At 44.9% G+C, this 16,102-nt stretch overlaps 2 protein-coding genes across 11 annotated transcripts in view; both read right to left on the reverse strand.

The window, feature by feature from the left end:
• Nucleotides 1-4,135, reverse strand: part of TAF1 (TATA-box binding protein associated factor 1) — an 89,897-nt gene extending 85,762 nt beyond the window's left edge. For 7 of the 9 annotated variants that reach the window (XM_081041704.1, XM_081041701.1, XM_081041698.1 and 4 more), the window contains exons 1-3: nucleotides 3,928-4,135; nucleotides 2,805-2,919; nucleotides 2,569-2,685 (exon numbers count right to left, since the gene is read on the reverse strand). In XM_081041704.1, coding sequence (XP_080897830.1) covers nucleotides 2,569-2,685; nucleotides 2,805-2,919; nucleotides 3,928-4,107 — 412 coding nt within the window. In that variant the 5' untranslated portion in view covers nucleotides 4,108-4,135. The remainder of the gene's footprint in view (nucleotides 1-2,568; nucleotides 2,686-2,804; nucleotides 2,920-3,927) is intronic. The other 2 variants (XM_081041700.1, XM_081041702.1) reach the window with 1 other exon arrangement.
• A 3,707-nt stretch (nucleotides 4,136-7,842) lies between these two features.
• Nucleotides 7,843-14,931, reverse strand: LOC308494222 (rho-related GTP-binding protein RhoG-like). 2 transcript variants are annotated; one of them, XM_081041740.1, is made up of 2 exons: nucleotides 14,888-14,931; nucleotides 7,843-11,127 (listed from the first exon to the last, which is right to left on the reverse strand). In XM_081041740.1, the coding sequence occupies exon 2, from the start codon at nucleotides 11,110-11,112 to the stop codon at nucleotides 10,537-10,539; it is 576 nt and encodes a 191-aa protein (XP_080897866.1). In that variant the 5' UTR covers nucleotides 11,113-11,127; nucleotides 14,888-14,931; the 3' UTR covers nucleotides 7,843-10,536. The 2 variants fall into 2 exon arrangements, with proteins under 2 accessions (XP_080897866.1, XP_080897865.1); XM_081041739.1 differs by lacking the exon at nucleotides 14,888-14,931 and adding an exon at nucleotides 11,307-11,361.
• Nucleotides 14,932-16,102: the final 1,171 nt, after the last annotated feature.

Genomic DNA, 16,102 nt, shown 5'->3' on the forward strand with positions numbered 1-16,102 from the left:
ATTAAATTTAACATTCTTCTTTCTCTGTCAGATTCCTTTAAGACTGGGCTTTCTCTCTTCTCACCTCCCAAGTCCCTGTCACATTTTTTTCTACCTTCTGCAGCTTGTTTTCACAGCCCTTTAACCACTCACTCAGTACTTGGTCCTGAACACTCTGCTTTGATTCCTCTCTACACTCTCCATTGCCTTTTCTCAAGAATCACCTTTCTTCAGATTTAACCCAAATCTGTATGTCCTGCTCGGACTTACCCCCTCTACAGCTGCAACACATTCTGCTGCCTGAAGAGCCTTCCCACTCAAACATTCAACAGCCCCCTCCCCGTACACTGAAATGCCCTTCCCCTCTTCAATGCCCTTGTTACTACCAATACCACCGCCATCCTCATTTTCCCAGCTTATGACTTTAATCTCCTGTCTCCATCAATCTCTTCCCCTTCAACACACCTTTTCCAATCAGTCACTGATAGTAGTCATAATAGCAACTTCCACTTATGGAGCTCCCATTACGTGCCAGGTATTTGTAGCTATTTTACCTATAATCCTCCCAATAATGCTGCAACGTAGGAATTATTCTGAGATATAGAAGTGAAGCAACTTACCCAGGGTCATACAGTTTTAAGCGACAAAGTTAGAATTCAAGCCTGGTTTAACAACAAAGCCTGTACTCTTTCGAACACACTTCCTCACTCACCAAATCCTACTGATGTTTTATCAGCAACTCTTCAAGTTTGACACCGCCTATCATTTTCCACTATTGTCACCCTACTCTAGCTCTTGGTAATTTTACATCTAGACTGCAAGAACAGTCTCCAAGTAACTCTGCCCTCTTACCCTTTTGCTAATCAAAATCCCAAAGCAACAAGTGTTCCTTTTGATTTCATGTGGGAAGGAAAGGCAATTAACATTGACAAGAGATCTACCATGACACTGCATTATGAAGGTCCTTTCACACCACCTGAGAATAAACCTTAAATCCCCACAAAAGCCCTATGAATGAGGTAGGTATTATCACCTTTATTGCAGACAAGAAAACTGTGGAATTGTTACAAATGAGAAATCCAAACCTCAGATTCAGCAACTTTCCCAGGGTCAAACTAAATGTGGAGTTGAACCTATGGCATTCTGACTCCGAAGTCCATTTTCTTTTCATTATACCACCCTGTCTCTTACTTCACAACCTTGTATTGGTTTATAATCCTTTGTGACATTAACCCCCAACTAATACATACATAAAAGTGCTGGCAAATCGCTCTAGCCTAGGTTCTTGCTATTTGACAATACGTTTTCCACTCCTTTCAAGAAAACCTGCTGATCAATTCCCCCCTTATTTCTACCTTCAAACCTTTAGACAAGCCATGTTTCCAAACCAAAATGCCCTGTTCCTTCTTCATCAAACCTCGTCTTACAAAATTTTACTCAAAATTCACCTCCACGAAGCCTTTTCTGATGACCTCCACCCACTTCCAATTACTCCAAAGAAGCACCCTTGGAAATCAAGCTCTGTGAAGGGGCTATTGCCAGGGAAGGAGGCGAAGGGCACAGAGGATAAGGAACTCAGGAAAGAACATCCCAGAATCCTGAGACTCTATCAAATGCAGCATCCTCCTCTTTCAGGTCAGCTCATAAAACCCAACTGGGAAACCCCCACCTATCCTCTTCTTACCATCCCCAGCCAAGACAGTAAACGCAAACCTGAAAATTACAACATCCCAGAAAGCTTGGAGCTGTTACTGCCTTCCCCTTACCCTAAGCCAGGGTGCTCAAAAATCAGTGATGCTATTTGACTTAGCTATTCTGCAAGCGCCTCAAAACTAAATACAACACTCTACACAGAAACATGAGCTTGTAGAAACATGAGCTTGTAGCTGGTTTGTCCTCTTCTGATAAATCATCATACTTTGCATTTGTTTACCCGTCTCCCCCAAATGCTAATATCCCTGAGGGTGAGGCCTACATCTTCCATTTTTGGGGGTTACTTCTTGTGTATGTAGGTGCAGTTCATTCTCTACATAAGCAGCACTCAGATCCATTAACTGGCCCTGAAGAAACCAAGTTTAAATATTTACCGAGGTTCTATGTACACTTCTCAGCAGCCTGAAATCTAGTTCAAAGCAGTGGACAACGAATAAACAATGAACTTCATGTAAAAGTTTCAAGCCACTAGAGATAGTGTAGGGCAATGGAAGGAATGAACTCCAGGTTCTAGACCACGAAACTGAGCTCCTCAACATTGGCAAATAGACTTTATTATCTTTGTACCATCCTGTCTCAGTTTAGGGCACATAACGGGTACTCAATCAATGCCTAATTAACTGAGTTGACCAGATGACAAGGAGGAAAACATTATCATCCTTACTTGGCATGCACCAATTTGGGACTAACGAGTATGAGGAACAAAAGCCTGTGCATGGTGACACTTCCCCAGAACACAAGAGGACAGCAGCTCTTAGAACTAAGCTGACAAAGGGAGAGAGCAGGAACAAGGGCAGAAAGCATGCACAGAAACAAACTGGACCACATGGCAAGAAAATGCACTAGAATGTTCTGTCAATGACACCAAAAAGTCACCTGAGTGGCAAAGGGGCTGCAAAGTCCCCATTGTCTGCTGGTATCTTCGACTTTCATCTTCTGCTACCTCATTGATGTCTGAATAGTCCACAGCATCTTCTGTACTCCGAATCCATCCTACAAATCAAAGGGGAGAACAGATCTCAATGAACAACAAGTAATTCCCATTGAGAAGTACACGTACAGTAAGTGGCTGGCCTCCTCCCTCACCCTGCTCCCCATGACCCAGACTTCACCTTCATCATTTACCAGAGCACCATCAGTCCCAGTCAGTTCTTCATTTGCCGTCAGTTCAGTGATCAGGCTGCCCAGACCCAAAGCCCCCAAGCCTGCCAAATGTTTCTTACACTCCTGGAAAAAGGGGGACAGCACCACAGATGCAGATAACAACTAAACCTAAGCTTCCCACACCCCAAGGCTTACTTCCCTGGTCCACAAAGCTGGACATATGAAAAATGACTCCGCAGCATGCTAAAAGGAGCATCACATTCAAGACTGTCAATCTTCCACTATACTCCCAGTTGATCAGGTCTTTACTGACATATCATGGTCAGTTTTATCACCATACTTTGAAAGCAACGTAAGAAGATTATTCAAAAAACCATCAGCAAGAGTAAATGCATGAAACGGTAGTTCTCTGAATAAAGGCTATGACAACAGGTCACGTTGGATTTAAAAGGCAAGAACTTCTTTGCTCCCTTGTGTGTGTTGTTTGTTGCCAGGAAGAAGGGATATTGGCCAATATTTTCTCCAGAAAATGAGCTTTAATGAAAGCAGGTGGGTTTCAGTCAGGCACAGGGCACGATTTCATGACTGTCAGTGAACCCTGGGAACCCTTAGTGCACTGCCTAAGAAGTGCACTGGGACCAGAAGGGTCTGCCCCAGATGGTTGGATCATTCACTGTTCTAAGAACTGGGCCTGAACCACATGACTTTGTTGCAGGTTCTGTCCAGTCCTCCCGCTCTAGAGCCATCTCCGGGCAGCGATGTCAGAAATGCAGTTTCAAGAATCCCCAAGAAGGTTCTCATAGCAACGGTTTGAAAGCAACCTCACTAGGATAAGTTGCTACTTTTCTCCTACAGCCTGACAAGAGGCGGCTATTTCCAAAGCCACCCGCACCAGCGCCCCAGACCTACGGGGGCTCGCCTCCTCTCTGTTCCCCTCCTTCGTCCAGAACTGAGCTGTGAGGTCTCCGAGGATGGCATCCGTTTGTCGCTCCCTCTTAGACTCACGGCGCCCTCACAAAGGGCGGGAGACGTCGCCCTCTACTCTGGGTTCCCAAGCACACTCTCCGCTCCTCACTCCATCTGCTCCTAGTCACGCCACCCTCAGCCCTATCCCCATGCCCACCCCCTCACATCATCCAAGACGCTTTCCCCCTCCAGCTGCCCAGCTCCATTGATGTTGCCGAAAAGAAAACCGGTTAAAGAAAATGGGCCGCCTCCAGCGGAATCTTCGTCGCTGTCGGTGTCTGACATGATGGCGGCGGCGGTACTGACAGCGGATGCGGGTAGCATAAAATCCTGGCCGGGTCCCATGGGCCGGAAATAAAACCATTAGTTGCTCAGAAGTGACTCACAGTGCTCCTTGACCTTACCAGCCTCTACCGGAAACGGAATAAGAAAAACAACCGGAAGGACCGCCCGTCCTGCGGGAAAGTAGAATTGATATTACTACTTTACTAACGGAATTTGATTCGACCATACGCAACAAGGACGCTGGAAGTCTGGAAAGCGATTGGTCAAACAAAACGTTCGGTCCCTCACCCTTCCGGTTATCTGCACGCGAGGTATCTCATTGCACCGGATCTTCCACCAATCAGGAGGAGGGACCTGGATCACGTGGCCCACGAGTGCGAAGTGTGGGTAACTACGCTACAGTACACGGACGGCCGCGAACCCGTCCTTCTCGTCCGTGCTGTCCGTCGATTCGCCGGTGCGTCCCAAAGAGAAACCAGCCGTTAATTGCCCTGTGCCAGAGGTACCTTTGTAACTTGGTTGTTTAGAATTGACATTTCCCCCAAACAGATTGTCCCCTCCGTTTTATGTCGGGAAATGTGAAAGTAAAACATAAGTTAACATGAATAGCCGATCGTTCACCTAGATTCACGATTGTAAACATTTTGCCAGGGTTTTTTCCTGAATAATTTGAAAGTGTGTTACAGATACCGTGATTCTTCACCCCTAAAAATAACACAATTTTCTCCATAACCACAATATCATTATCACGTATTTAAAAATTAACATCAATTCAATTATCACGTACACAGTCCCTGTTTAAATTTCCCCAGTTGTCCTAATTGGAACATTTTACATTTCAATCCAGGACCCACTCAAGGTTCATGCGTTGCATTTGGTTATCTCCCTTTAGTCTCTTAATCCAGAATCTATTGGCCTTTTTCTTTGTATTGCACGGCACTGCGTTTTCAGAAGAATCCAGGCAAGTGTTCTTTAAATATTCTATAGTCTGAATTCGTAGGATTGTTTCTTCAAATTGATTCAGGTTAGATATTTTACTGGCCGCCAGAAGGCACAATGTCAGGTTCTCACAATATCGTGATGCTAAATTTGATCACTTCAAAAAGTGACAACCACATCTGTCCATCGCAAAGGCACGTTTTTCCTTTTGTAACCAGTAAATAATCTATGGGGTGATGCTTAGAGATCATGTGAATATTCTGTTTCCCATAGCCTTTCCCCACAATGTGTTTAGCATCCATAGATGATCTTTGCCTCAGTCATTTATACTGGCGGAGTGCAAAAGGGTGATTTTTCTAATTCTTAAATTCTTTATACATTTATTAACTGGACTTATTCAGTAAAAAAGAACTTCCCCTTTTCTCACCTCCCTCCTCGCATTGTTAATGTGTTATAATCCAGCATCATCATCATCCTTTTTGATGCTCAAACTGTCTCAGATTTTTCCAGTGGGAACCACTTCACTTTGGCTCCTGTGTCCTCTGGACACAATCCATTAGTCTGTGAGCACTTCCTTGCTTTTTGGCGAAAGATGTCCCAGGCTTACTGCGTACATCCACTGTCCAGGACCTGACTGATATAAGCCATTTCTCCAGGAGCCCTGGTTCCTTTTAGTGGGATGGTGTTTAGAAACTAGGGCATTATTGTTTATATGCCCTTTCAGTGGAGAGAGGTAAAAAATAAATAAATACCTGTAATGAGTTTATACAGGTATCTCCAATTCAGATCCAATTCCACAGGGTTCTCCCTCACTTCCCCCCCCCCCCCGTTTCGTATTTGTATCTTGCTTCTCTTACAACGAGAACCCTGGTTCCCAACAGCAATAATATATTTACCCTTTCCAAAATGACAAGACCAATGCCACTACTAATGATAAACCAAAGCTCAGAAGTTCTTTGCAGTTTTTCATCCTTAGAATATATCCTACTGAGGACATACTAAAAATTACTTGAATCATTTTTTTCCCTCCGTGGAGGTGTTTGTGTTTGTATTCAGCTTTAGGATTTGTTTTTATTGTCCTATTTTATATGATTTTATTTTTAAAACATGCAAACCTTTACACGGTAAAACCTATATAAAAAGCTATTCCCAGAGAAGTCTTCTCCATGCCTGTACCCTCTACCCCATTCCCACCCACTCCCTGTAAGTAACCATTTGCATTAATTTCTGGTTTATCTTTCCTGTGTTTATTATTTTTTATTGAAGCATAATTGACATATATAACATTAGTTTCAGGTGTACAACATGATTCACTAGTACTTCCTGTATTTAGTTTTGCAAAATTAAGTAAAGGAGTCTATACTTATTTTCCCTTTTTCATTACACAAAAGGTAGCATACTATATATACTCTTTTCATTTCACTTTGCTTGTTTTCACTTAACAATATAGCCTGGAAATCACACTGTATCACTTCACAGGACTCTCCCTCATTCTTTTTAATGGCTGCTTAGTACTTCATTACATGGATGTTTAACAGACTATTTTAACAGCTGTATTTCTAGACCAGATGATAAGAGACTGCCAAAACCTGCATAATAGCTGAAATGCTGCACTCAGGTAATAAAAGTTAGAATACTATTGCTGTACTTAAGGCAAAAACGTAAGATAGAGTATGTGTTTTAATGTACCTTACCCTGCCTCTTGGGTGCTTCTGCTTGAAGAAAAGCAGATGCAATGAGAGGTAGATGGAGGCTTGTAGAATGTGGAAAGGGACTTCAGATACTACAAATATTAAAGATGTCATTCTTGCCTCAAAGTGCATAGATTTCCCATATGACCCAGCAACTCCACTCCTAGGTGTCCACCCAAGAGAATTGAAATGGTCCATACAAAACCTTGTACACAAAGGTTCACAGCAGCACCATTCTTAAGAGCTAGAAAGTAGAAACAAACCAATGCCCCTCATCTCTGAGTAGATAAAGTATTGTCTACCCATACAATGGAGTACTATTCAGCAACAAAAGGAGTTAAAGTACCCATGTGTGCTTTAAAATGGATAAAGCTTAACAACACATTATGCTAAATGAAGGAAGCACATTCCAAAAGACCACCTATTGTTTGATTCCCTTTATATGTAAAGTTCAGGAAAGACATAGTAGATAAGTGGTTGCCTAGGGCTGGGGACAGGAATTGACTAACCCAAGATCCTCCTGGGGTGATGGTTGACTGACTCTGTAAATTTAGTACAAATCCTTAAATCGGTGGATTGTATGGTATGTAAATGATACCTCAATAAAGCTATTTACACGCGCAAACACACATTGTGGTTTTGCTCTTCCTTGCTAGTGCACTTATTAGTGCAGCTCTGCATACTTACCAGCCATTGGTTTAATTCATTTTTATAGCAAACAGGAAGGGAATTTTCCTGAGATAACTGGGGAGGCAGAGGACATTAAATGTCTCATTTTTACAACCCCAGCCCCTATACAGTAATGCCTATGACACAGTAGGAGCTTGGTAATTTTTTGCTGAATGCAGTGTAATATATGAGGAAAATCCCCGACAGGGAACTAAGTAGTCGGTCATTAGTGAAAACCAGGAAATGAAGCTAAATCCTAGAAATGAATGGGGGGGGGTGGCCAGGGTGGCTAGAGGATCCCTGTTAGCAGGGCACATGGTTCCCTACGCTGATTGTCTGATTAGAAAAATGTGTAGTTACAGGTAGGTGCAGTGTTCAGTATGACAATTACAGTAATTCTAGCCTTTGCAAGTTGAGAAGCACTTAGAAACCACTCAAAGCAAAGGGCGGGGGGTGAGGAATTGCTTTGATTTTTAGAAAGCAGCAGATCCAGTAAAATCACGAAAGTTTATTACAATTGTCATGAATAATTTAAAAGGGACACTAGTGTGTTAGTCTTCATACAAATTCCTTTCAAGTATAAACATCAAGATGTCAGTGTATGTTTGGGACCATCAAAGAAGTCCTGTACAAAACCTCTCAGACTTGTGGATCACACCTCCATTTCCTAGAGGACCCGAGTTTGCCCACACCAAACCTAGGCTTACATTTGGGGATTGGCCAGGTAAAGGGGAGCAGGAGGCACTATTTGAAGCCACCTTAAAAAGTTTTCAGTAGCTAAACAGAGTTCCCAGAGACACGGGACAGCCATGTTTGTAGCCCCATTGAACCATGAAGTCCTGTGAGCACCCCAGCAGCATCCACAGAATATTCTGAGACTGGAAGACACTGGCTGTCTATGGGGAAATGCAGGGACTCTCCACAAGGACAGCCGACTCCTAGTCACCACACCACGACAGCAGCAGCCCTACTTTCCAGAGTGCTCCTGGGCCTGAGCTGAGGAGGGCTACCCTCACTCCCTCTCCCAGGTAACAGTGCTCCTGCAGAATCCCTGCCACCCACCATAGGAGGCCCTGGGTCACACAGGAAAATAGATACAGTACATTGCAAGTGAGACAGAAGGCACATGCCAGGCAATGCTGTCCATCCTGGCTCCTCCACGGCTTTAGACACGCAACTGGCGTAGAAACACCAACAAAGGACTGTATGAAGTGGGGGGGTGCAGTGCTGAAGGCAAAACAAAACACTTGAGTCCCTTGTGAGGGAAAAGGAAACGAGAAGCAGAGCAGGAAGAGTGGAGAGTTGACATAACCTTTTCTCTTCTGTCACTACTTGATTTCTGCTTGACCTCCAGGTTCCAGATTCTCCAAGAGTAGGGCTGCCAGACTTAGCAAATGAAAAATACAGGCAGGCTGCCTCACTAAATTAGAATTTCAGATAAATAGCAAATAATGTGTACTTTTGCCAATGATTTGTAAGTGTAAGTATGTCCCCCAAATTGCATATTTCATACTGTCTATCCCATTGTGTGCTCCCCACCAAGTCTAGTCTCCTCTGTCATGTATATTTCTGGTTTATGTGACAACCCTATCTGGGAGGTTCAGTTAGTCTGAGGGAGGCCACTCTGATCACATCTTGTCAAGGAACCACAGCACAATTGTCACAGAGCAAAATACACACACTTCACAAACCACAGGGGAAGTATGTGATCCTTCAGGTCTGTTTCCCACACTCTCAAAAATCCAGTGCTATTTTGGCAGGACGAGTGTATGTGCACGGTGGAGTAGTTACCCGCTATTTGCCAGGTGGGCAAGTAAGTTTTTCTTCCATATCAAACGAAGGTCAGAAATAAGAGGGTGGCGGAGAAGCAGGCCCACTGGGATATGGAACCTGACTCCCACGGGCCCAGGCAGGCTGAGCAGCTCCAGCAAACTCCCCACCGGGGTCTAGAGACCCAACAGACTCCACTCTCTTGGAGCAGCTAAAAGACCTCAGAAGGCACCCGGGGCTGAACACGCGCACACACACAGGATGGAAGAACAGGAAGAGAGCAAGGTAGCCATTAGAGTGACTCAGGAATGACGGCAGAAGAGACGTCTCAGGGAATCACAGAACTCCCTGACAGTGACTGGCAGGACATTTTGCTTGGTTTTATTTAGGGGGTTAAACCCTCAGTGGTATTTCCCTAAAACGGGAGGTGACGGGGCAAAAAGGGCCACAGGGAAGCCTCAGAGACATAGCGGATCTGACCACTACATCCCACATCCACCTCCTTTGATGGAAGAGGAACAGTAACAAGTCCATGGCGGGCCAACATTCCTTTCAAAGGCACACAGAGGGAAACATCAGAAAGAATAGGGCCACATTGCACTCTTCACCATAGCCACCTCCACGGGAATTATAGTCCCTGTTCACCAGCATCTCTGACACTGTTCCCAAAGGCATTAATAGGTGTTGCATAGGACCCCAAAAATTCAGTGAAATAAGTTTGGGAAATGTTGCATACTTACTAAAAGTTACAAATTCCTGCAGTGGAGGAACCTGTTCGGTTCTATTTAAATGGCTGCTTCCTAACTTATTAGACCACAGAGCCCTTTTAAGGAACACCTGTTACCATCTCACAGAACTTTGGGAAATGCTGCTTGGCCAATTTAGGAGAACTGCCTCAAGAATGAGACAAGAACATGTGAACATTGGTAACACCCAGGAATCACACACACGCTGGTTTTCACACATCAGTATATCAGAAAGTTGAATGCAATGATTTGCAAAGTGAAGAACCCTGTCCTCCTGCGAGGCACTTGCTCAGTGATAACTTCAGCCAGGGCAGCTGAGAGTCGGTTTTAAAGCAGACAGATGCCTACAAAGAACAGTACGAGGCTGCTCTGCTTAGTTGTTGCCCAGTCAGGACAGGAAAGAACAGCGCTCGCGGTGTCTCCTCTAAGCACTCTGACCACACACACACCCACACTCACACACACACACTCGAACTTCCTCCAAAAGGTTTAGACCAAACTTCAAAGCAGCCATGTACACACCAGCCTGTCTTTGTTCCTCCAAAAGCCAAGTACCCTGGAGCCTAGGGTTTCCAGGAGAAGAGACAAATGGCTCATGCTGGCATTGCCGAATGCTGCCAAAGGAATCCCCCCTTATTCTCCTCAGGTTCAGTCCCCAAGTAGCACCCTGAAAGCTACAAGAGGACACACTTCTTGGTGTTCTTCTTTGTGGCAGGGTAAAGGACAGCCCGGACAGCTTCCAAAAATACCTCGTGTACCCCATCCTGCGTCAGGGCAGAACATTCTAGATACTTCACAGCCCCCACTTGCTTAGCCAAGGAAGTGCCTTGCTGAGGAGTTGTAGGCACTAGGCTCTGTTCTTTCAGCTTCTTCACAGTCTCCAGGTCACTCCGCAAATCCCTCTTGGTGCCTACCAGTAGGACAGGTACATTGGGGCAATGATGGGAGACCTCTGGGTGCCACTTATGCCTCACATTGGCATAAGAGGATGGGTTGCCAATGGAAAAACAAATGACAAAGATATTGGTCAGCGGGTAGGAGAGTGTTCGCAGTCGGTCATACTCCTCTTGGCCAGCTGTGTCCCACAGGTTCAGGCTGACGAGCTGCCCGTCCACAGCTGTCTGGGCGCTATAGTTGTCAAAGACAGTGGGGATGTACTCTTCAGGGAAGGCATTAGTTGTGTAACTGATGAGGAGACAGGTTTTACCTACAGCCCCATCTCCTACGACCACACATTTGATCGTCTGCATTCTTCCCTCAGAGTCCTGTGCACAAGAGAGAAATAACGAATGTTCACAGAGGCTCTGTTCATGTAGGCAGCCTACGCTTTATAAACATTTCTCTTGAAGGAGAAAGAGGAGGTGAGACACCCCCCCCCCACTGCCCAGCCCCTTAACACCACAGAAGAATCAGCTGGGAAGGGCGGTACAGGGTGAGTTCTTACCGTGGACTGCTAGAGGACAGGCTTCAGTAGGTCCCAAAAGCCACCTCTGAAGTTGTGTACAATCGTATATGTATGTGCGTAAGTGAATTTTTCTGGAAAGAAGATCCAAAGCTATTATCAGATTCTCAAAAAGGGCTGTGAGCCCAGAAAGATTAAACACCATATGTAGACAGGTATTTATGTTCTATTGTTGTCGAGGTCTGGAGATGGGCATCAAAGGTGTTAAAATATAGGAGGTGCTCAATAAATGGGTCACTAATTTTAAAAATTGGTATAGAAAGAAGGTTCCCAAAGCAGAAACAAAAGAAAGAGGCTCTCACTTTGGGTCTGTGGCTATAGACTCAGCAAAGGAACGTCTGCTCCTGAAAAACAGCGATACCGTAATATTGGAGAGAAAGGCAGGCCAGTTGGACTGAGCCAGAGAGAGAGCTGGTTAAGAGTCTAGGCTCCAAAGTCAGACGGCCTGGAGTCAAAACCAGTCCCCTCTATTCCTAAGCTTTGTGAACTTGGGCAGATTTTTAACCTGAGGCTTAGGTGAAGAGTCGCATGTTCAGTAATTAGTAGTGCCTGCCATATACGAAGTGCTTAAGTGTCAGAAGCTACTGTGACTTCATAACTTCTATTCTGCTGGGGAAGGCAAAAGTTCATGATGTGACTTTAGACCAGGGGTCTCATCCCTTCCCACATTATCTGAGTAAAACTACGGATCAAAGAGCACCACACTCCTGTCCATTTCTTCATGAATCAAGTGTTTGGGAGTGAGAGGCGCAGCACATGATCCCCGCCAGCATGTTTACTATGAGCTCCCATGTTTCTGCCCCTATGAATGCCCTGGCAGTGCCCCATCGCACTCCCAATTTCTTTAGCTTCTTAACTACTGCCCTCATTTCAGAGCCGATCCTTATAGCATTAACTTCTTCAGGTGTCAGAACGAGGAGGAAAGGGGGTAAACTGTCATGTGGATTTGATTACAGAAAAAAAATTCAGACTGAATTAAGTTTCTCACCTCGGGAATTTGGGTGAATAGTCTCATCCTCCATCCTGTTGTCTTATTAGCATAGGTCTACATTAGGCCCATATCACATATAGACAAAAACAATACAACTCATTTTGGGTCAGGGTAAAGAAAAGGTGGCTGTCCAAGCATGCTTCACACAGGCCCACTAGGGGTAGCTCTCCGCCCACACAGCCAGTTCTGACCTATGAGGCATTCCCCCAGAAGCCTTCGTTAGCACACATTAGTACACGCCCCACAGCCAAAGTCCAGAGCTTAATTCAGGACTAGCAGTCAATCATCCCAGCCTATTCACGGACCATCAGCTTTGCTTTTTTTTCCCATCCGGGAACAGGCATAAGGATCAAACGCACAAGGTCAGTGGAAACAGGGCAAAGTCACGACCACATTCCTGAGAATAGCCTTCCTTCCTTGACTTTCTCAGTCAGGATTAGTTTGTCTGAATTCCTACTGCATCACTGTACAGCTCACCTTCCCAGCCTTCTTTAGGTATCATGCAGTGTGCAGTATCTCTGCTCAAAGTGACTGCTTTCAGACACACCAACAGTACATGTGAGGGCTGCTGACCCAGAGCAAAACTCATAGGCACAAAGACCACTTTGCACCCCAAACTCAGCCCCTCGTGTCCATAACTAGGAGAAGGCATCAACGCTCAATACTTGTTTCTATCTGTCTGCCAGCACTCCTGGTCTGCAGACGGGTACTCGTCACACTGAGGGCTGAGGGTCCAGATGACGGAGTGCAGCTGGCACATCTCAGATCTGAAAACTCAAAACATACTCACCCGCAGTCAGCTCTTCAAAAGGGAGGGGTCAGCAAAAGTCCCAGGTATTTGCGGGGGGCGGGGCTGCTTTGCACAACTGACTCTTTTATTCAGACCACACGTTCATTGTACTATCTTCTCTACTTGTGTGTATGTTTGAAATTCACCAGAGTTAAAAAGTTTTAAAATAATACTAAAAAATATGTCCAAAACAACTGAAAACGGTCTCGAAGAGATCTCTGCATCCCCATGTTCACTGCAGCACTATTCATAATAGCCCAGAGGTGGAAGCAACCTAAATGTCCATCGATAGGTGAATGGATAAAGAAAATGTGAGATGTATAGATACAGATATTTCAGTCTTAAAAAGAAGGAAATGTTTTCGTATGCTACACCATGGATGAACCTTGAGGACATTATGCTAAGTGAAATAAGCCAGTCACAAAAAGTCAAATACTGTATGATTCCCTTTATTCAAAGTATCTAGACCAGTCAAACTCAAAAACAAAGTAGAATGGTGGTTGCCAGGGGCTGGGGGTGGGGAGAATGGGGAGCTCTCTAATGGGTATAGAGTTTCAGTTTTGCAACGTTTTTGAAAAAAATTCTAGCTCTTCATTGCAAAGTGGATATAGTTAACACTGCTATACTGTATACTTAAAATGGTTAACAATACTACAAATAACAATCATACTTTTTTAAAGGGTTGGGAGCTCTGAGAGAAGGCTGGGGGTTAGAGGAGACAGGCAAACACTGTGTTCGCCACAGCTCCGAGATCTAGCAATCTCCCGCGTACGACTGTGCGCAGTGCACTGCTAGGAGGGACTCAAGATAGGCTTCAAAGAAACAAACAGAAAAAGAATGCTAGAAGCTTCCAACCTTGTGGTAAAAGCAGGACTTAGATGAAAAGGCAAATTAATACACAGTAATGCGTGGCTCAGAGGGGAAAAGTTGCTGTGGGGAAGCAAAGGGAAAGTAAAAATTGTGAGCCTTGTCACAGGCTGTGAAGCACTTCCACCCATCTTGTTATTTAAACCTCACAATAGCCGTCAGGTGGCATCAGGGCCTCTCAGAGATCTTTAGGCCTCTAGGATTGGAAATTGGGACAGGCCTGCAGCCCATAGACCAGCTCCCTAGAAGGCTCCCTTCCACATCAGTCATTCACTGTTAACCTTGGAATTACAGTTTCTTGTAAATCTTCCAATCTCATCTGACAAAGCATCCTTCTTCACATGGCCAGTCTGCACAGCAGTCCCTTTTGGCCTAGGTTGGACACACAATATGAAAAACCCAGTAACAGTCAAGACAAGAATGCAGCTCAGAGTACTAGCACATTCTCCAAGTCTCCCCCTTTCCGCAGCTCTCAGTCTAATCCACTTGAAATCTAACTTTCTGAAAGCAAAACAATTCAGCAGAAGTCCCCATTTTTACTTAGTACTTTCTGCAACTGAGTTGTCCACCAATTCAGGGACATTTCCACATTGAAACTTGATTTCTTTGGTTCAGGTACAAAGAAGACTTTGGCCTTCTGGGGCCAAAGGCAGCCGAGTGGACAGGCGCAGCTCGGAACTACTGGGGCTCCCCTGTGCCCAGCAACTTAAGCAGAGGCAACTCGAGAGGCACATCAGTAGCCAGCACGAGCCTGCTGGGCACATCCCTCATCCTCCTCCAGCCAAGGTAAGTGATTCTGGGACACAGAGGTGCCCCAATAGGAAGAGCTGGCTCTCCCTCCCATTACACACGCCTCGGCCCTTCCCAGGGAAGAGGGCAGAGGTGGGTACCGCCGGGGGGTTCTCAATAGATTACCTGGTAAAGCGATCGTGCTCCAGCGCCGTTCAGCCGCTGCTGGCACAGCCTCCCGCCGTCTCACTGGGCTAGGCAGGGTTGGCGGGCTGAGTGCCACATCCGGCAGCCACCAAGTCCCACCCCATGGTCGACGCAGTCTCAGTCTCCGCTCTGCGCCCAAGACATCCTGGGAAGTGGAGTTCTGGGTCCCCGCCTCGCCAGCGGCATATCACAGGCTCCTAAACGACACCTCCCACCTCCGTTAACAGGATTGCTTAGGGCCTGACGCCAGTACTGGTTCTGTGGGCGGGGAATACCGAGCCTCACCTTTGCACTGCAGGTTAGGCACCCCTCCTCCCAGCCCCCATAAAGTGTTAGGAAAAATGGAGGCGATCAAAGAAAATGAGGTAAGGAGCAAATTGGGGTTGCTCTCTTTCAGCAAATACTAGTTTGCATTTTCTCGAGTTTTATATAAATTGAATCATTCAGTATGCACTTTCTAAAACAGCCTTATTGACATAAATTCACATACCATAGAATTTCACCCACTTAATCCATACAATTCATGGGTTTGGGTATGTTAACTATTTTTTGTGGTAAATGTACATGTAACAAAATTTGCCATTTTAACCGTTTTTACGTGTACAATCCAGTGGCATTAAGGACATCCACAGTGCTGTGCAACCATCAGCACTGTCTATTTCTAAAACCTTGTCGTCACCCCAAACAGAAATTCTGTACCCATTAAGCAGTAACCCCTCATTGCCTCCTTCCCACAGCCCCTGGAAACGAATCTTTAATCTGCTTTCTTCTTCCATGAAGTTGATTTTTCTAGCTACCATTTGAGTGTTGGACATTTGGCTTGTTTCCAACTTTTGACTAGTGTGAATAACGCAGTAACCATTTGGGTACAAGAATCTGGTTTTATTGATTTTCCCTATTGTTTTTGTTTTCTAGTTTACTAATTTCCACTTTGATCTGCATTGTATTTCTTTGTACTGTAAGTTTTATTTGCTCTTCTTTTTACTGAAGTGAAAGCTGAAGTCATTGTTTTGAGACCTTTCTTCTGTTCTAATATAGGTGTTTAGTGCTTTAAAATTGCCCCCTAAGTACTGCTTTAGCAGAATGCCATACATTATATGTTATGCTTTTATTTTTACTCAGTTCAAAATATTTTCTAATTACCCTTTTGATTTCTTCTTTGACCCATGGGTTATCTAGAAGTGGATTATTCAG

This window comes from Rhinolophus hipposideros (assembly GCF_964194185.1).
Source record: "Rhinolophus hipposideros genome assembly, chromosome: X".
NCBI lineage: Eukaryota > Metazoa > Chordata > Mammalia > Chiroptera > Rhinolophidae > Rhinolophus > Rhinolophus hipposideros.

Coding starts and splice junctions, on each gene's coding strand:
- LOC308494222 (XM_081041740.1), bottom strand. CDS start 11,112: ATGCAGACGATCAAATGTGTGGTCGTAGGAGATGGGGCTGTAGGTAAA.